At 40.0% G+C, this 21,958-nt stretch overlaps 1 protein-coding gene across 2 annotated transcripts; it reads right to left on the bottom strand.

Annotated features, from left to right (window-relative positions):
* Nucleotides 1-3,314: 3,314 nt before the first annotated feature.
* On the bottom strand, nt 3,315-18,640 carry snw1 (SNW domain containing 1). Of its 2 annotated transcripts, none has more exons than XM_028605071.1 (14): nt 18,543-18,640; nt 17,859-18,012; nt 17,486-17,647; nt 16,863-16,958; nt 16,521-16,627; nt 16,170-16,274; nt 14,234-14,303; nt 14,037-14,102; nt 10,846-10,962; nt 10,544-10,685; nt 9,385-9,490; nt 7,391-7,508; nt 6,244-6,407; nt 3,315-4,199 (listed from the first exon to the last, which is right to left on the bottom strand). In XM_028605071.1, exons 1-14 carry the CDS (start codon nt 18,554-18,556, stop codon nt 4,007-4,009), a joined length of 1,614 nt encoding a protein of 537 aa, XP_028460872.1. In that variant the 5' UTR covers nt 18,557-18,640; the 3' UTR covers nt 3,315-4,006. The 2 variants fall into 2 exon arrangements, with proteins under 2 accessions (XP_028460872.1, XP_028460873.1); XM_028605072.1 differs by having other exon boundaries at nt 9,385-9,487.
* Between the last annotated feature and the right edge of the window lie 3,318 nt (nt 18,641-21,958).

The following is a 21,958-nucleotide window of genomic DNA, read 5'->3' as shown; positions in this document are numbered from 1 at the left end:
AAGAAGCAATCCATCATGGCCTCTGTCCGCGACCTGAGGATTCCATTATGGCCCAACACAACATGCTCACCGTTTACATCCAACAGCACACAAAAGCAATGCCAGGGAACCAATTTCCTCTTACCTTCCTGAATAAGAATCTCATTTATCTTCCTCTGCGCGCATTCATAAAAGGCAGACAAGCGCTGAGTGGAGACGGGTGGGGACCCATTATCAAGCTGTCCTCAACAATGGTCCGAGCACAAATGCAGGCGGAGGGGAGCACATTTTTGTTTTCTGTTGCTTTGAGATAGGAACCTGGCTGGATTGAAACTGAATTTAATTGTTGACTTTAGTAAATTTGTTTTTTAAAGATTTTGTCTATTGCAAAGACTAATAATGTTCATAAATGTGCCTCCAAAACCACACACAACAGTCATTATATTCCCCTCATGAGTCAGTTACGCTAAGCTGGCATGTCGGATGCATTTCTTCACACTGACACTCATACCAGGCCCTCACAATAAACCCCCCCGCTGCCCTTAAATCACCTCACACTGGTGGCAGCAGTCATTTTCCATCCATCCATTCAACATTTATTCATGCCCAGGGGTAGGACACAAGCTTGAGCACGTTCCCTTTTAACGTCATTGTTACAAAGCGGATAACACTATAGTAAGTATTTAAAGAGTACGGGGTGACCTCTAGCTCACCCAGTAAGAGCGTTCGCCCCATGTTGGCTGAGTCCTGCAGCGGCGCGGGTTCGAGCCCGACCCTCTGCCCTTTGCTGTGCGTCATCCCCAATCTCTCGCCCCCCTTTCAAGTCTATCCACTGTCACTTCATAATAAAGGGAAAAAGCCCCACCCCCAACAAAAAAGTATTTAAATAGTAGGTGTCAAACGATACAGCTTTTTTTTCAGGGACGATACAGATGATCGTTAGGTAATGAAACCCATAACCGATTTGGAACCGATATGCATTACGTATATATGGAAATCAGCAGTCTTGTGCCTGAACTCATTCATATTTTGGGCGAACGTGAACTGAACGTACTGTATTACTGCCCGATGACTTTTCTGTGAACTCGTTCATTCTGGTGTCTGTGAACGGCACGCTCTGCCAGTTTAACTTTAATAGGGTGCCAGATTTCTATAGAGCCTCACAGGCTAAAACCCGGCTAAAAACACACCATAAACAGGCCTTAATATGTAGCGGGAAAAAAACCAATCTGGCAACACCAGCCACCAGGGTCGCACTGCCGCATGCGTCATCAAAACAAAAAGCAGCAGAACTTAGTTCAAACTTTTGACGTATGAACTATGAACTGAACTAGTTCCTTTTAAAATTTGTGAACTGAACTTTGAACTAGTTCACGTACAAAGTGAACTTTCCCAACACTGCAAATACGTCCATGCAGAAACGAAAGTGGGAAGACCTCTGGGTAGGAATGAAAAATAAGACACGCCTCTCGACATGATAAAGGACAAAGTTAAATTAAATCACAGCCCCCTCTCCAACCACAGAGTCATGCGTTTGTGTTGTTTCTGCCCCCCCACCCTCCCCTGCTGGTAAGGAATCAGAAGACTGTTGCGCATGTCCACTCCTCTCCACATGAGTATAGTTCAACGTTAAATCCCATCAGAGCCACTTTGCTGTAATCGAGTGAGGGTTTAATGTGCGTTAGCCTGGTTTCTCAGTCGGCAGAGGGAAGCTGGGGAGCAGGCAGCGAGAGCTGTGTTGTCTCCGATCTCAAAACAGTGAGGAGAATTCATTTAAACTTATAATCTGGAACATTTTCACCATATTAAACCGAATGTTTGACACTATTTATTTTGCCATAGCCATTAAATGTGTGTACGCTCATTTCTTACCTCTCCATATACTTGTTAGCATTGCCAGTGGCGGAGTCCGCCATTCCCGCAATGGATTTGAATGCCGCTCAAATGGCGATCCCAGGCATTTTGAGGGAACATCTTCGGGTTGGTACAAGTACAGTACAAGATTGCTTGTCCTCTTCCATTCTCTGTATTCCTGACAAAGTAGCAGCTCAAAGGCAGTTTTGGTAAGTCATTTCTAAATCAGGGCCTTGTATTATTAAGACATTCTTAGCATTACAATAGTCTACATCCACTTCCGGGATCGTTCAAATTACCTTCCACTTTCTTTGTGTTGGCATTTTAAACTCTAAACTGTGGATTTCTGAGGACTATGGTTAACTGCTCCTCAGATCTTTGCAGGGTAAATCCAGACAGCTAGCTAGACTGTGTGTCCAATCTGAGTTTTCTGTTGCATGACTAAAACAACTTTTGAACGTACACGTTCCACCAAAACAACTTCCTTCCCAAAGCTATTTTGCACCGCCCAGACGATTGGGATTGGTTTGAAGAAATGCCAATAAACCAGAGAGATTTTTAATCCCATCCCAGAATGCTGTGTGGACTCACCAGACCTTCCTCCGCAGTGTTGTGGAGGAAGGTCTGGCAATAGTCCCTTTCTGACTGGAGGGATTTTTGCAGTTCCTAGAACATAACATTCCTAGAACCCTTTTTCTCGTGTTCCGACTGGACCAAGTTGGGGATTTTTAAGTTCCTCTGATCATGAACTTTAGTACATGCAGAAAATGTGCTAAGTAGTGTTCCCTTTTGGATATTCCAATATAATTAATTTCATTTGGCTTGGGTTATTTCAGGTTTCAAGCTCCTCAAAGTGTTATTTCTCAGTTCTATGGCTCCAATGTTTCTGATGCTGGTACAAGACCAGCAATAAAACACATCATGTAATTCCAGAACACTGCACTAATACAGGTTGCCATAACTACAAATGCTGCCCATCAAAGAAAAGATAAATCATGTGCATATAACAACTGCCTGGGCCCTATTCAGGCATGAGTGAAAGATGGCACTGTGCAGCTTTGGGAGCCTGCTGGGCTGTGTAATGCCACGTTGATTATTTTCCGAAGCCCGGAAAAATAAAACTGTCAGACTGCATGAATCATAATTAATTGTAATTAATGGAACCAGTTTTGTTCCAATCATCACATAAATCTCAGAGCCCATTTCTGGCAAAAAAAATGTCACTAATCACACTTTGTAATAGATGGCTTCTCTAAATACATTTGGGGCATTTAATCATCTATGTAAATGGTGGGCATTACTTGGGAAGTGATTTAAATAAGGGAAATTACTACGAGAAAACTATAATAATTACACAACTAATGGAGCTTTAGATTAAGCAGCTCTAAACCGGACTGAAAAACGCTGACAGGGAGAAAACATTGAATCTCATTTCCAACTTTGTAAATAGAAAATTGTTTACTCAATAAGAATCCCAGAGGTTTCCAAATTACACACGATTATATGAAATTTATTCATTGGTTGTAATGTACAAGAATTATAAACCTGGTTTGCTTCACATCTTACAGATAGGTTTATATTGCTGTACATATCTGCCATCAAATAAGAGCTTTAACTGTGCTCACAAATACACCGGGGCTTTAAATAAACACAGTTAACAAAAACTCAAAAGGAGGGGGAATGTGGGAAGAAATGAGAAAAGGGTAAATATGAACAGGTCCTGCTGAGTTTCTGTTGAGTTTACTCTGTATATAGGTTTTAAAAAAGAAAAAGAAAGAAAAACTAACATCTACACCGTTCCAGAGCCAAATCCTCCCTGTCCACATTTGAAACGACTTTGCTGCAGTGTACAGAGACATTTTCAGATGCAGAGGCTGATCTCACATGTACAACATTTGTTTAGCACCACCTGCGCTATATATGGAACGTGTTTACTCATGTCATATTAAGCATGACACTGAATCCTCAGCATATTCTGAATAGAGCAGAGTAAACAACAAATAAAAAATACATCTATCACCTTCTCTCAAACTGAAAGAAAACCTGACAGATCATTTCTGATAGAGACTTGAGCATATCAAAACACCTCTCAGCCTTTGAGAGGGTGCAGACTACCTCCCCATCCTGGAACAAGCTAGCGGCTGCCCTACGTGGAGTCTGTGCCCGGCCACTCTCACTCCTTCCTGCGTTTCTTGTCGTGGTAGTCGTCCTTTGAGCGGCTGCTGGCGGAAGGCCTCTTGGAGCCGCCATGCTGCTTGGCCTCCTCCAAGAACTTGTCCAGTCCGAAGGGATCCTCCTCAAACTGGACTGGACCTTCCCGCCTCTGCCCGTGGTCGGCACCTGAGAACTCTTTGTCTGGAACAAACCTGTTTGTTGCAAGGAAAAGCAAAAAATAAATAAAAGATTATTAATGCGTGCACCGAAGTCATAGTTTCTTTTACTGACAATCTTTGTTTTTTGTCTTCAGTTATCCTCAAAGCAGGATAGAAGACAACGTGTTGAACCTAAAAGCTAACTGCTAGCAGGTAGCTCTAATTTTCTATGAGAAAATACAGGACTGGATCCAGAATATCCGATTATTCCATGGAACATATGTTTGTATGTCTCAGGGAATTTGCTTAAATCAAAGATTTTCAATGTTTTGCACAACAGTGCAACTCCCTACAGCCAGGCAAACATTCCTAGAGGACAATGACAAGCTGGTGACTAAACATATGGGACAGGCTATGCTCGGTTAGTGGAGTGTGGCGCGGCTGCCCCGAGGGCAAGGACTCCTGCTGGGACATCATGTGCCTCCTTGCCTCGTGCCTCAAAATAGATGAATGACCTCAAAATGAGTCAAGCTTTTATTGTTATTTTTTTTATACAATTATGAATGAGAAGGTGACCACTTCAGCAGTTATGTAAGTAGCCGGATAAATGTAACCGTCCTAAATTTGATTTTAAAAAAGTGTTTTCAAACCAGCAATGGCCAACAAGATGTTTGGGATCTAGCCTGGAAATCCAGACCCAAATCTGAAAGATTAAGGGTCTGGCATTGAGTGATGAAAATGGCCCAACTCGAGGGGCGGCACCAAGCATGCATTTGAAAATCTCACCGCATGCAATTGGATAACACTACGACTAGGGTTGTGCCGATGGATGATATCATTGTCCATCATGATGGCTGGCCGACATCACGATGGATAGCCACCATCGTGATGCTTTTATGTGTGAGCTAATATTGCGCATCTGTTCATGTGCGCTGCAAGAGTTATGTTTCTGTTTAATGAATGCGTTATTTAGCGCAAACATAACCGATAATGTATTTAAACTCAGTAATGATGGTTATTGCGGTCGCTCTGTTGAAGGCAAACGTCCCACTGTACTGTCGTTACGCAGAATACGGACATCCGATTGATTTGACTGCACCGTACTTAAGTGAAAGTAAGTCAAGTTGTAAAACCTACCAGCAGGGCACCATTTACAGAGGGCATTTAAATGTATATCTAATTTCTATGTCTAAATAATTGTTTCTATGTTAACTGTTGGCCCATAGTAGTAGAAAAAGTATTTATATAAATAGATATGAGCTACGCCTCCCCCCCCCCCCCGACGATGTTTTACTGTAAACATCGTCAACTGCCAATTTAGGGGACATCGCCCAACCCTAACTACGACCAATCACAACAATACACGGGGTGACGTATCCAGAGCGTACCCATACGCTTAGTTACCAGCGGAGCTAACTGGTAGATTAAACCTTCGTCATCTGTTTAGCTCACCTCGGTGTATCTCTATCAGATACACCGATGTGATTGGTACAGCTCGGCTACAAGGCCATAGTTAATGAGCATCATTACTCAATGAGACTCAGAGTGATTCACTGAGCAAATTCAAATTGTGCTATAGCAAGAACTCGGGATTTCCAGGGTATTTGGGATCCACTATGGGTTGCACATTTTTTTAAGGCAATATGTAGCCATATTCCAGACAAAAATATTTTATTTTAATCAATTGTTCGCTCTTACAGAAGAGTCTTCATTTGGCTGATGTCCTGAGATAATCACTGTCCAAACAGCCAGTTAAGCAAATCATTGGGTTAAAGTTTAAGAAAAAGTGTTTTCCTTATTAATATGTATCATGCGGAAAGGTCCTCTGAACTCTTATATATAGGGGAATCCCAGCTATAGCATCTACAAAGTTATTAACCTTAATTACAAAGCATAGTTATAATTGTTCACATCACATTCACTCCATTAATATGCAATTATGCACAAGGTAGTGATTCAAAGAAGCCTTAGTGTCATGTATGACAAAAAGTGAACAGCAACTGTAAATATTTGAATAGCCAAATTAGTCAAATAAATGTATAATATGTTGTAGTTTGTTATTGAAGTAGTAATAAAGTAAGTAAATAATCTATAGTACCTGCTGTTCTGCATGAGTGTGTCGAAGTCATCTGTGTAGGCGTCCTTCTCTATGTTCTTGCTGGGGCGGTAGATGTTTGAAGCCATGTCTCTGTTGCCGCGGAACGGCTGGTCGTAAACGTTGTACGTCTCATCCTCACCACCGGCAAAACCACTATCCATACCCTGGAAGAGACAGGGAGAAACAAAGAGGGACTTTCAGGAAAATATATAATATATGTACAACAAGGCAATATCTACATCTTTTGAGGTGATTTCCTAATTGGCTTTAGCTTCCGTTCATACTCAAGAAAAAAAAGAATTGTCACATGGATTATGATTCTTTCTTGTATTTGGGACTCAAATGACTCAGATATTATGAAAAGACAGTAATCTCTCAAGATTGTTCTGCAACTGAGGCTTTCCTCCTGTCCCCTAAAACACAAACTACTGGAGACTGTGCCACTTCGGCCAACACCGACGGTGAAACTCAGCCATTTTTTATGCCGACTGGGACAGATGTTTGAGGGACCTTAACTCCATTCCAGGTCTCTCTTACCTTACACTACCGATCTAAAGTTTGGTGTCACTTAGAAATTTCCTTTCCACTCCATTATAGACAGAATACCAGCCGAGATCTGTTGCATTGTTTTTTTAATCAGGGCAGCAGTTTTCAGATTACATTATGTGCTTACATAATCGCAAAAGGGTTCTCGACTGTTGTAGAAAGAAGTGGCTGATCTTTAATGCAATATCTACATTGCCCATTATAAGCAACCATTCATCCAATGTTCCAAAGGCAATGTTCCAATTCTGTTTACTAATCTGATATCATTTTAAAAGGCTAACTGAGAAAACATTGGAGAACCCTTTTGCAATTATGTAAGAACATAATGTAATCTGAAAACTGCTGCCCTGGTTAAAAAAAAAACAATGCAACTGATCTCAGCTGGTATTCTGTCTATAATGGAGTGGAATGGAAATTTCTAAGTGACCCTAAACTTTTGACCGGTAGTGTACATTTTGACATGCTGTAACTCTATTTTGGAAAGTTTACTCATGTTGCAGAGCTGGGTAATGAGTCTTGTACATGTTGATATTTTTGTCCAGTTAACATAAATCATTTAAGTCTATATTGATGTAGTAAAGTAGGTATGATATGTTCTAACCTTGCTCTGATTGAAGAGTCGCTGGTCATACTGCGCCTCACTGGCAGAACGAGGGTTGGGCACGCCCAGAGCGATGAGCTCGCTAATGTCCCTGTCCTGATCTCTCTGCAGCTTCGACCTGGAAAAGAGAACAATGTCTGAAATTTAGCAAAGATTCATGGCAAAAACTAATCACACAAACATAAAAACATAGGATAGAGATATATATATATATATATATATATATATATATATATATATATATATATATATATATATATATATATATATATATATATATATATATAGAAAACAACTTTCATTAATATTACACTTCTACAAAGAATGCGATATTTTTTTTTTTTTTTTAAGATTATTTTTTTGGGCATTTCAGGCCTTTAATGACAGGACAGCTGAAGAAGTGAAAGGGGAGAGAGAGGGGGAATGACATGCAGCAAAGGGCCGCAGGTCGGAATCGAACCCGGGTCCGCTGCGTCGAGGTGTAAACCTCTACACATGGCCGCCCGCTCTACCAACTGAGCTATCTGGGCGCCAGAATGCGATATTTTTATAGCCTGGCAACTCAAACGCGTATTAGTATGAAACTTCTCAGTTATTTTTCCATTTCCATGGGACGTTATCAACAGGCACAGACCAAAATGCCTCCGGATGCAATTAGGGCTGGGCAATATATCAATATTATATCAATATCATGATGAGACTGGATATTGTCTTAGATTTTGGATATAGTGTTATCCGTCCCTGGTTTTAATGGCTGTATTACAGTAAAGTGATGTCATTTTTTTTAACTTAGCAGACTGTTCTATCTTTTCTATTATTTGCCTTTACCCACTTAGTTATTATATACACATTAATGAGGATTATTTATCAAAAATCTCATTGCATAAATATTTTTTGTAAGCACCAATTGTCAACCCTACTATATCGATATTGAGGTATTTGGTCAACAATATCGTGATATTAGATTTTTACCAGATCGCCCAGCTCTAGATGCAATTGAATACAGCTACAACCAATCAGAGCAACGAAACAACGTAGCTCTGAGCGACACATGCAAGTTGCTTGGTCGGTTTTGAAACCTGGTTACAAACTTTCTCAGATTGAAGCTAAACAGCAAAATGTGATTCTGAAAACATTTGAGGCGAGAAATAGGCAATACAGTAACTGAATTGTGATTCCTATTTGATCAAGCCGTTTGACAGTTTCGTGAGACTCGTGCATTGCGCTGTTGTGCGCCAGTTACGTTCGGTAACTACGTTTGGTAAGCATGACGCTCCTCTGTCAGCCATCGTCTTAAACCCGCCATATGTGAGATAAATGGTTGTGATTGATCCGCCCAGGGCCTGGCCGGCTAGAAATCTGTCTGAACGAGGGGGGGGGCAGACATATCTGCCAGAGCAAATAAAACTTGCTTTCGTCTGGTATCCAGCCTAATACTTTTAGTGCTGTAGCATCAAACCTCTGAAGTCATGAGGGGAACTGTAATTTCAAAAATAAATAATAGGACATTGGCTGAAATTTGCATGTGTACAACCATAAGGTTACTTCTAAAATCATAAATGTACAAGCTTTAATCTATAATGAAATATGTGCACATCATAAAAAAAAAAGTTCTTGGTGACTTTAACATCTTGACTGTCCTTCAGCAACGCCATCTCAAAGTTAAGTCAAAGGTAATTTTAAGAGAACTAGGTTTCTGCTGTTCGACAGCTGGAATTGTGATTGTAATGAGCTCTCCTCTGAATTTCACTTCCTCCACTCCTCCAGGGACCCAAAATTCAAATCAAATGACAAGCCGACAGCGAATACATACACAGTCTGTGGATCATTGCGGACAAGGACTACTACGTAAGTACTCTGTTGGATCCTGCTGCGTTTGTTCCGTATTACTGCTGGCCCCATGAATGATTCAGCAGTGCATCGGTGTGTGTATGTATAAGGAGAAGGTGGGGAATGAGTTCACATGCAGTGTGTTTAAAGTGCGTGTCCAGCACCTCTTATCAGGAGCAGCCCTGGAAATGTTCCTGTCGTGCTGTCTCTCTTTCCTTCTGTCATGACGGATCTCGTCACGCTCCCTGACCTCGGTGTCCTCGCCACCTGCTGTGTGAGACAGGGGGGAGATGGACGGATGGAAAGATGAGAGAATGGGGTGCAAAAAAAAAAAAAAAAAATAAACATTTAAAAAAAAAAAAAAAAAAAAAGACTTAAAACCACACGATGAAAGGAGTGGGAGACAGATATGAAATTGTGCAATAGAAAAGCAGAGGTGAAAAGAAAGATAGAGAAGGAGAGAAATGACAGGTGAGAAAGAGTGAAAGTATGTTGGAGGTAAAGTAAGGGTTAATGGAAAAAATTGATGTTATAGGAATGGAAGAAATGCAATGCAGGAGATACACAGGAGAGGGAAGATTAGGCCAAGAGAAACATGCCAGTGGTCAGGAAACTTGCAAAAAAAAAAAAAAATATATATATATATATATATATATATATATATATATATATATATATATATATATATATATATATATATATATATATATATATATATATATATATATATATATATATATATATATATATATATATATATATATATATATATATATATATATATATATATATATATATATATATATATATATATATATATATATATATATATATATATATATGTGTGTATATATATATGTGTGTATATATATGTATATATATATATATATATATATATATATATATATATATATATATATATATATATATATATATATATATATATATATATCCACAGCTGACAGATTTTGGAATTTATAAACAAATTGTAAACTCAGACTTTGCATTCTGATTCGATGTATCTAAATTCAAAAAGCATGCACAAAAACAGGACATGCAGCACTGATTTCTCTTCTCAAGATATATGTGAATTATAAGCAAGGAAGCGCAAACATCATTTCACAGCTTACTGGTCCTGTCAACACTGGCAGGATGAAAAATGTTGTCATCACTTATGCCACTGGTGTTCCAGATTTGGAACTGGCAACAGCACTGACAACAGAGTCTGCTCCACTCACTCAGAAAACCACAAACATAGGCCTAAAAATAAGAAACCGACAAAATATTCTAAATACAATTTTGGCCCTTATCTTTAGGACCCACCTTTGTCCCCATGACTTTTGATCCCTGCCCTGCGGTCTCGAGCCATTTGGGCCAGTTCCCTCAGTTTCTCCTCCTTCTTTTCCTTCTCCTTCTGGGCCATCTTCTTCTCTACCTGGGCTCTCATCTCCACTGCCTCTCTGGCCTATGGAAGAAATCAGTATTTCATTATGTAATTAAAATATGGGTAAAAAGGTATATATTTTAGGCAACGCAACGATTCTGAACCAGATATATATATATATATCTATATATCTATCTATCTATCTATCTATATCTATATCTCAGGGACAATGGTGGAGTACCTTTCTATCAGCGATGTAGAGGGCCTCAGCCAGCTTTGCAAAGTTTTCGTTGATGTGAACAGTTTGCAGCCCCCTACCATCAGCAGCCAGACGTTTGTCAAGAGGAATGGTGTAGCCCTGAAAGATTTCAGGCACACAGACAGAAAGAAATGAGCAGAGTAAAATAAAAAGGGTAATTAAAATGGAATCACCATGACAAGATCTGGAGCCAGAAGTATAAACAATGCATATGCACAAAAACCATCCATACGCCTTTTCCCCACACATAAACTGGTAAATACAGTGAGGAAAATAAGTATTTGAACACCCTGCTATTTTGCAAGTTCTCCCACTTAGAAATCATGGAGGGGTCTGAAATTGTCATCGTAGCTGCATGTCCACTGTCAGTGACATAATCAAAAAAAAAAAAAAAAAAAATCCAGAAATCACAATGTATGATTTTTTTTAACTATACGATACAGCTGCAAATAAGTATTTGAACACCTGAGAAAATCAATATTAATATTTGGTACAGTAGCCTTTGTTTGCAAGTACAGAGGTCAAACGTTTCCTGTAGTTTTTCACCAGGTTTGCACACACTGCAGGAGGGATTTTGGCCCACTCCTCCACACAGATCTTCTCTAGATCAGTCAGGTTTCTGGGCTGTCGCTGAGAAACACAGAGTTTGAGCTCCCTCCAAAGATTCTCTATTGGGTTTAGGTCTGGAGACTGGCTAGGCCACGGCAGAACCTTGATATGCTTCTTACAGAGCCACTCCTTTGGTTATCCTGGCTGTATGCTTCAGGTCATTGTCATGTTGGAAGACCCGGCCTCGACCAATCTTCAATGCTCTAACTGAGGGAAGGAGGTTGTTCCCCAAAATCCTGCAATACATGGCCCCGGTCATCCTCTCCTTAATACAGTGCAGTCGCCCTGTCCCATGTGCAGAAAAACACCCCCAAAGCATGATGCTACCACCCCCATGCTTCACAGTAGGGATGGTGTTCTTGGGATGGTACTCATCATTCTTCTTCCTCCAAACACGGTTAGTGGAATTATGACCAAAAAGTTCTATTTTGGTCTCATCTGACCACATGACTTTCTCCCATGACTCCTCTGGATCATCCAGATGGTCATTGGCAAACTTAAGACGGGCCTTGACATGTGCTGGTTTAAGCAGGGGAACCTCCCGTGCCATGCATGATTTCAAACCATGACGTCTTAGTGTATTACCAACAGTAACCTTGGAAACGGTGGTCCCAGCTCTTTTCAGGTCATTGACCAGCTCCTCCCGTGTAGTTCTGAGCTGATTTCTCACCTTTCTTAGGATCATTGAGACACCACGAGGTGAGATCTTGCATGGAACCCAGTCCGAGGGAGATTGACAGTCATGTTTAGCTTCTTCCATTTTCTAATGATTGCTCCAACAGTGGACCTTTTTTCACCAAGCTGCTTGGCAATTTCCCTGTAGCCCTTTCCAGCCTTGTGGAGGTGTACAATTTTGTCTCTAGTGTCTTTGGACAGCTCTTTGGTCTTGGCCATGTTAGTCGTTGGATTCTTACTGATTGTATGGGGTGGACAGGTGTCTTTATGCAGCTAACAACCTCAAACAGGTGCATCTAATTTAGGATAATAAATGGAGTGGAGGTGGACATTTTAAAGGCAGACTAACAGGCCTTTGAGGGTCAGAATTCTAGCTGATAGACAGGTGTTCAAATACTTATTTGCAGCTGTATCATACAAATAAATAGTTAAAAAAATCATATATTGTGATTTCTGGATTTTTTTTTTTTTTAGATTATGTCTCTCACAGTGGACATGCACCTACGATGACAATTTCAGACCCCTCCATGATTTCTAAGTGGGAGAACTTGCAAAATAGCAGGGTGTTCAAATACTTATTTTCCTCACTGTATATAAAAAGGAAGAATATGCAGTGAGAAATTGTGCACCTCACACATACTTCAGACGAGGTGTACACATTGTTTTAACTGCGATAGCTGTGGGTGATAGGATAAGGAGGAAACTGAAGTTGACCAACATTTGTTTTTAGTATTTACATTTCAGCCATCATCACCCCATTATCCTTTTTTGGACCTTTTTTTCCTGGCACAAAATATGGATTACTTGATCATGGATAGCAAAACATGAGATTTCCAGATCTGGTTCATTCTGATCCAGATTAAACTTTTTTGAACAACTGGGCCCTGATGGTTATTAACTATAAGGACTGAAATTACTGCGATGATGGTTTGCAGAAATGTGTGATGAATTAGCGTTACGGATGCTACAGATAGCCACAGCCGTGTGTAAAAACCTTATGGTACCGTAAAGACTCTTTGACAGGTGAGCAGTAGAGCAGACACAAGTATTGATATGCAAATATGCACTTTCAATTTTGTATGAAGGGTGCACGGGTAATAGGGGTATGGTTTTGAATCGTAAATTGTTTAGTTTGATATCAAGTATGTATGTCATTTTTGTTGCAATTGTACAGACCTACAACCTATCAGAGCAACGTGATTGCAAAACATGCAAGTTGCTTGGTCAGTTTTAAAGCAGGCTGGTCACAAACGTTCTCAAATAAACCGTACACTAAAATGTGATTCTGAAAACATTTGAGGCAAGAAATAGGCAATAGAGTAACTGAAGCTTGAGTCCTATTTGATCAGAACGTGAGCCTAGTGCATTGCGCTGTTGTGCGCCAGTTACGTTTGGTAAGCATGACGCTCCTGTCAGTCAATGTCTTATACCCGCTAAATGTGAGATAAGCGGTTGTTACTACGGTTTAATAACTATGAGGATTGAGATAACTCAGATGATGGTTTGCAGAAATGTGTAATGAATCAGTGTAATGGATGCTACATATAGCCCTGTGGCACTGTTGGAGAACCTTGCCGATGTGACACAGTCTGTAAAATTGCACTCTTTGCCCATTTCTCATTGACAGGTGAGTAGTAGAGCAGACACAGGTATGAATATGCAAACAGATGTTTAAGGTTGTTTCTACATCAATTCATGCTTGTCGACGTAGAGACACAGTTTTAGTCGTGAGTGTTATGCATCTGGAGTCCTAAAAATCTAATATTTATGCAATGTAATACTAAAACAATAAGCCTGGAAAACAAAACATGCCTGCAGGACCCACTCACAATATATTTGACATTTACAAAAAAGCGCAAGTGTTCAAATTAATTCTGGTGTCACAATACCTTAGCGTTTTTCCAGTTGGAGATGCATGGAGGAATCTTCCACTCCTGCTGCTCCTTAACGGTCATCTACAGCAAAGGGAGAGATTCTGTTAAACACAACAGCTTTTGGACAATGCAAGGGAATTTCATTTGGATGTTTCAATATAGCATCAAAGTACTGAAAAGCACAATGTTTCTAACATTTCAGACAACTGTACCTTTCTGCTTGGGGAATGCATAACAGGCGCTGGGGGAGAAGGAGGTCCTCGAGGAATCTTCTTGTTGATCCTGAAACATACAATTACACCAATTACATTTCTTCATCATTTTTGTCAGACTGAGGGTCTAAAGGATAGTTGCAACAAATGACCTTGTAACTGTCAAGTTTCATTTGAGATTTTGGTAAAAAAAAAAAGCAAGATATTTATCATGGACTTTGGATATCTAAATATAACTTTTGAGTATGATCCGGCTTTTAAGTAGGGATGTACCAATCCGACTTTTTCAGTCCCGATACCGATGCCAGGGCTTTGTGTATCTGTCGATACCCGATACCGATCCGATACCGTTGCAGAATTAATATTAAACTGTATACCTTCCACATCATACCTTCCTTCCACCATGTGGAAGACACTAAAGGCACCAGACCTTCCTAACATTACTAAAACATTACTTTCCTAACTAAGACAAAATAACATGTGATGATGTAATGTATTGAATTCTTATTTATTTGTTATTTAAAAAACAACTGTGCATTCAAATCGAAAATATAATGTAATCAAACCTCTTAAAATAAATTTAAATACATAATAATGGGCCATCAATAATGGGCCACCTTTATATAGATTTATAATGGCTTATTCTACTGTCAGGAGTACATAGAATATCACAAACACATGTTAATGTCATCATGTTTACTAAAAGCTTTGATTAAGGGTTTGCTTGGCTCCACGACATTATACAATAATGTTATATGAAGGGGAATCCATGAAACAGTTACAGAAGCTAAACTATTTGTATTGTGCAAACTGCAAAGTAGTAAAATAAACTCAAATCGAATGAATAGCCTACACATACAAACAACTTTTAACACTGTTTCCCTTTCAAAACAAAATAGTTGTAAGCTAGTACTTTAACCACTACCTTGGCCACAGATAAGTTAAGTTGTAGTGTGGTTGTAGTGGGGGACTGAACGTAGCTCCGCTGTCAGCCTCCTTCGCTGTTTGAATAACGTTAGTAGGTTGGTGGACGTATTTCAGCGAGGCGAGACATCTTAAATCCAGAGTTTTAGTCATTGCTCTGAACCAGTCTTTCTCAGCGGTCTGTAGCGGGACCGGAGGTGGATTGCGTTTATAACGTTGCTCCGCTGCATGCTTGAAGTGACAGGTCTTTAACACTGACATATATTTAGCACAGTAATGTTAGCACGGCCGAGTAACGTTAGAGTGACAGGCAACAACAGTGGCTAAATTACGTCAGATTTGTTAGAAAGAAAAAACTTGGGAACAACAGACGGCTCCTCTCTTGAGTACACGTTGTTCTGGTGTATCTCTGGTCTTTTCTTCATCCTAACTAACTTTCTTCTCAGTTCTTGTGCAGTAGCGACCGTAGCTTCTCCCAGCTTAACAGACTGTTATGCTACCTGGCTAGCTAGCTAGGCTAGCAGCTGTAGTGTTAACCAGAATGCCATTCGGCGGTGTAGCTACATTTGTAAATGTAAAATTATTAGTGTTAGAAACTGTTGAAGTCTCAAATTGTTATATGCTTTGGTGTTTTATCTTTTAAGAGACTTAGTTGTGGGTTATTAATTGTTGTGTTAGAAAGTTACTTCCATGAGTGAGAAGGGTACACAGTTAACAGGGGCCCGGTGCTGCGACTGAGTTAAAAAAAAAAAAAAACTGGATCTTCCGATCCACCGATCCAGCTATTTTTGCAATATCGGGGCCGATATCCGATCCTAATATTGGATCGGTGCACCCCTACTTTTAAGTGCTTAATTCTCACTTAGATTCCCTTTGGCTATTACTTAATGTTCAATTCCGATGGAAAAGTACACCTTTAAAAACTACTAATGGGAACTCTTCAAACTGAAGAACACATGATGAAGAAATTAAAAGAAATTCAAGTTGCTGCGTTGGACACATATTTACTTACTTGAAACGTGGAGGTTCCATCGGATCTTTCTGCATTTCCACCATGCGGATCACCCTCTGTTTGGCCCCGGAGTTAAAAGCCACTCCCTGCTGGGACGGGGTGTATCTTGGGGAGAGACAACAAGGAAGAAATACATAAAACCTAACTTCACCAGCCACATGCACAAACACAGGAGATTAAGACAATTTTGATTTACTAGTATGTACTTAAGTGTTTGTGTTCATAATGTTGAATGTCATCACTACCTTATATCCCACATGATGTCAATGCATTAGATGAAAGCACAGCCTAAACAACAATCCTACTCTCACTATTTAATTTTTGTGCTCTGAAATGTTGTACAATACATACCTGATGTACTGTGCAGGAGCTTGTTTGTCTGCAGCTCTTACAGGCATGGCAGCAGCAATCTTTTGAGACACCGCCTTGTCCAGGGCACTGCGGGTCTTCTCTGTCAGCTACGAAGACAATGACCAATTCTAACTCAGTAAAGTACAAACTAAATAAAAGGTTGTTTTTTTAAATCACACAGTAACCAATGGTTTAAAACGCTGACTGCTCTCCTTGGGTAAATGGTGTAAAGAATATTCTATGACCTTAAGTGTTCTAATCTACAGTTCCATGAATAACTTGATCTAATGGCACCCTGCGTGTAACTCACTTTTCCAAACATTCCCATTGCAGCTGGCTTACCTCTTTTACGGCCTCCTCATCAGGCTTCTGTAGTTCTGGCGTGTCTTCATTCAGAACTTCCTTTGGAAGAAGGTCTGTGTACTTACTGAAGATCACCTGCAACAATGAAGGATGAGAAATGCTTAGAAACAACTAACTCATGAAGCCAACTAAGACCCTTTTTGTAACCACATCAGAAAATGACATGCACCCTGGCAATGGATTGTTTTGACAATGTGTATCATACTGTGGTGTGCGTATTCTGTAACTCAAAGGGGACATATTAAAAATGTGTATTTATGATTGATTTTGTCTTATGGTATTCAGCGTAGGTAATACTAAGAATAGCATTGCAACTCTTGCAATAATCAAAGCAGGATTTTGTCAGGCCTAGACTCACTGGCAAGTGTTGTATGATACCAACTATGACTGAGATCTGTGAGCAACCTTCATAATATGTACAATGAATAAAAAGATGTGTGCACTGTGCAGGTGTATTTCATCTTAATGAGTGTCTACTCTTGTCATTTTGACCTAAACTACCATCTTTCGAGAAAATTAGACTACAGTTGTAATTTAATCTACAGTTGATATTTTTCAAGTTATAGACGGATACTATAGATATTTTTCAATTGCCTGTATACCTTATCCTTGCCCTGTCCCTGTCGGGCGATGGCATCATATTTGATCTTTCCTTCTGCATCCACCTGCACCGCCAGGGCATTGGAGGTCTTCTTCTTCCTACCCATCTCCAGAGGAAACTGGGCCACGTGGATCTCTGGGAAAGCTCCTCCATCTCCAAAGTCCTACAGAAACAAAAACATGTACAGCAATGAGAAGAGTGACGTGGTGTTGATTAGTTTTATATAGCACTATGGCAGATACTCCTCTACATTTAGTATGCCATCCAGCTGTGATACATCAGACAAGAAATACCCCCAACCACCACTAAACAAAAATCTGTTTTAATCATGTTTGTGATAAGTGTTTAACTAGTGAGTAAATAAGCTTATTTACCTCAAGTGAGCGAGGCACCCAGGCTTTTCTGTGTCCATAAGGAGGGGGCTCCCTGCGGGACGAAACCAGGGCGGTGGAGTAGGCCGTCTGGGCCCGGAGCCTCTCCTCCGACTCCAGCTGGTCCTGAGACAGCTGGGTCGGCGCCGGTAAAAAGCTGGACACAAAATGTTACACGTTTAAGTCTCATTGTTTGTACAGTAGCTTAGCGGCAGCTGTAACGTCAAACCATGGCTAGCGTTAGCCTATAGTGGCACCGAATAACGTTACCTATACTTAAAGTGCTACAAATGCTACCGTTAGCCAGCTAGCTAATAGTCAGGCTTCACATAACACGCTGTTACCATTTTCAAGGACCAAACTGAGGCATATAGCTAGCTAACACACCACAAACAACCCGTTGATAAACTCGTGTTGTTGACCATGGCTGCGTACTGCTAAGCTAGCTAGCTAATGCCAAATGTTTATCTAGCTATCGACATAGCTACAATTTCAGCTCAGCTAACTTTAGCTAGCATTAGCTGGTGCTAATAGCTTCGATAAAAAAAGAGCACGATAGCGGGCAAGCCAAAGACATCAATGTGACATATTAGAGGCAATATATACATCGTATAACATAAAGTGAAGCGACATTTGATAACATTTCGTGGAATAAAAACACACAAACGACCTGGTCGCGGTACTCACCTCGCCAGAGACATTTTCCTCTTTCTTCCTTAGCAATGAACTGGGCATGCGCGGTGGTGCTGGAATTGACTAGTATAGCTAGATCTTTTCTGCCCTTTTCTGTTAGTTTATGTATTCTAAGGATTTTACTGTGAGATATGTGTCGTTTTCTTTCGGGATTATTTTTAATTTTTAATGTAATTTCAACAATATGAACTTCAGCTTAAATGTTACATCAAGAGGGAGCTGCGAGAATAGAATATAACAAATATTGCTTTACCCTTTTCATTAAATCTTATATAGTTTTGGGGATTATTTCTTTTATTGTGTTTTATTTTTCAAATGTAATATTCAACAATATGACATTAAGCATGAGCCAATGTAACATCCAAAAGTGTGCCAATGAAGCTTATTTGAGTGAGAGAGAATTAAATTAAAATAAATTAGAATAGAATACATCCAAGAGAACAGTATGGTTTAGGGATCACCTATAGTGGTAAAAATATTAAATTTCTTACCAAAAAACTTCACAAACTTCTAGACCTAGTTGATTATAACCCTTATGTTTTTTCCAGGTCAAGTTACAAAAAGTGTGCTTCTTGTCAATTGCTTAGTAGTACATAATAAAGGCTACTCTTGGAGTAATGTAACATATCAAACAGGGAAATGCAGCTATTATAGTCAGGAGAAGTTTTAGCCTCTCCTAACAAGCTAAAAAGTAATACAACAAAGCTGTTTGGATTTCTCTGCATGTAGTTTCTCTCCAAAGTGATCAATCCCATTTAAGAGTCTGTTATTTGTATCTGAAGGAGTCTGGTAATACAGCAAACAAGGAGCAAACAGAGCAACAGAGCGCAACCAGCAAGAACCTTTTTCTTTGCTTACATACACTCTTAGTATTATTCCATAATTCATTCAAAGTAATTTGATAGTTGAGTTTTATCTTAAGTCATGTTGAGTCACAAACTGGATATCCACAAAATCACGTTGTTTTTTTTACAGCAGACATTTGATTTGAAGCACATGCTATCAACATAAACTATGTCTCTGTTATGTTTAATTGTCCAAATAAGCCATGACCATATCATGTGTATATACGGTATACAGGCCTATCAATGCTCAGAGAGCATAATTTGATATTAGCATGTAACGATCTGGTCAACGTTGAGAGAGGTGGCAGACTAATGGCTTTAGATGAAAAAAGCATCATACTACACATATCATTTTTCAGGGTTAGGGTTACAGTGTGTATAGTCAAAATATACTACTTATTAAATCTTTTATTTACATGATTTCTTATGAAAATTCATTCACAGTTTAACAGTAATTTTAGCTGGTTTCCAGCAAGTTGCTTTATTTATAAATGCTGCTTACATCCTATGCAATCCTTACAACCTATATCTATGTTTTACTATACTATAATTGCATCAAGTTCTTTATTTCTGTAGATTTCAGTTTTTAAAATAAGGACATTGATTTCATTTGATTGAAACACTGCATCACTGGCCAAGAAGTCCCAGTGGCGCCTCTACTTCCTCCGCAAACTGAAAAGAGCAAGAGCCCCCCACCCACCCATCATGTGTTCTATAGGGGCACCATTGAGAGCATCCTGTCCAGCTGCATCCCTGTGTGGTACAGGAGCTGCACTGCCTTTAACCGTAAGACCATAGTGAAAGCTCCTGGGGCGATCATTGGTGTCCCACTCCCTTCACTCCTGGACATTTACCAAACCCAAACTCACCCGCAAAGCAACCAGCATTGTGGGTGTCCTCAGCCACCCCTCACACAGCCTCTTCAGCCTCTTGCCATCTGGGAGACGGTACCAGAGCATCCAAGCCTGTTCCACCAGACTGGCTAACAGCTTCATTCCCCAGGCTGTCTGGAAGCTCAACACCCTCCCCTCTCTCCCTCGCCTCCCCTCTGCCCCCAAGAACTCTGGACTCTGGACCCCCCCTCCCCCAACCCCCCCATCATCTGCACTGACCATTCTATATAAAAGAAGAGACTCAGGAACTCTTCCTTTATATGTCACATTTCAAATATTTTTTCTGTACTGTTTGATTTTGCCTTACATTTGCACTATTTAGAATGTATTATTGTACTGTATATATTACTTATTTTTCTTTATCTTATTTGTATATACTACTTATCTTTTTTTATCTTTATTTGTATATATTTCTTATCTTTTATATTATACTTGTACTTATACTTATACTACGTTGTACGTGTCTCTATTGCACCGTGAGTCGGAGAGAAGCGTATTTTCTATTGCCCTGTGTGTCTGGCACATATTGCAGAATTGACAATAAAGTTGACTTGACTTGATAAATGGACCATAGCCTCGTTTATTCTCACGGTGACTGATAAGCACATGACTGATTCCAGTCCTTCACACCAGGGATACTCACGTAGTGCAAACATTGCTTAGAACTTTTCTACACTCTCTCACACTGTGTAGAATTAGGTAGAATCAGTCTACCTGGTGAGTGGTACTTGTTGGTTTTCTGACTTTGCCTTATACTGTGTCTGACTCACATTCTTTCTTTCTTTCTTTCTTTCTTTCTTTCTTTCTTTTTCTTTCTTTCTTTTTCACTGATAATGCTTTTATCTCAGTGTCTGCATCTTTTCCATCTCCCTATCTCATCTGTCTCTGTTCTCTTGCCATCTTTCTTCCTTCCTCTCCCTCTCTGTTTCTCGGAGGAGGAGGATGCAGTCTGTCAGTCTCTCAGCGGAGACGTACTTTACTAATGTGACACAGGGTAAAAGGACACGTCAAAGGAGATCAATCACCATACAGCACGGGACAAGAAAGCTTTTAATACACCCAATCATCTGGGTGCTTCTGTTTTTCGACAGTGCCTGGCATTTGGCATTGAGTAGCTCCATATCATTTGGACCGCCCCTCCCTGGACTTGCTGCAGGCTGACTGATGGAGCAGGCATCGTCTTACCACTCAACTGAAATCACCCTCTGGGGGCTTATAAAAAAGAGCTGTATATTTTTCAGTGTTTTCCTGAGGATGGTGGGAGATGTTTGAATTCTTTTTTTTTTTCCAAAAAACTTTATATATAGCCTGTGAAAAAAGTCTCTTGAGTGGGATTTACAAATCAAAGCAGGATCTTTTGTAATGTACTCATCAGCTTAAGGTCCGACCATGACAACAAGGACAACAATGTTCATTGTCATCCTCATGAGGCCAGACTAACAATGGGATGGGGCGTCCACGTGCTCGGGGCAGAAGGCTTTGATGCGAGCCGACATGGAGGTGGGACTTGCTATGTTAATGCTCCCAGCAATAGAAGTGTGTGAGGCTGAGGAAGGCAACACATGCTCTGTGGTACCTCAGATTCTCATCACATGCCCCATCTCTAGTGTCACTGTGCACACAGGGACCAGGGCAAAGTCAGATCAAACTGGAGGAGCGCAAGATGAACAGA

Source organism: Perca flavescens, chromosome 18, assembly GCF_004354835.1.
Source record: "Perca flavescens isolate YP-PL-M2 chromosome 18, PFLA_1.0, whole genome shotgun sequence".
NCBI lineage: Eukaryota > Metazoa > Chordata > Actinopteri > Perciformes > Percidae > Perca > Perca flavescens.
The sequence above is the reverse complement of the archived record's forward strand: the minus strand, read 5'-3'. Positions and strand labels throughout refer to the sequence as shown.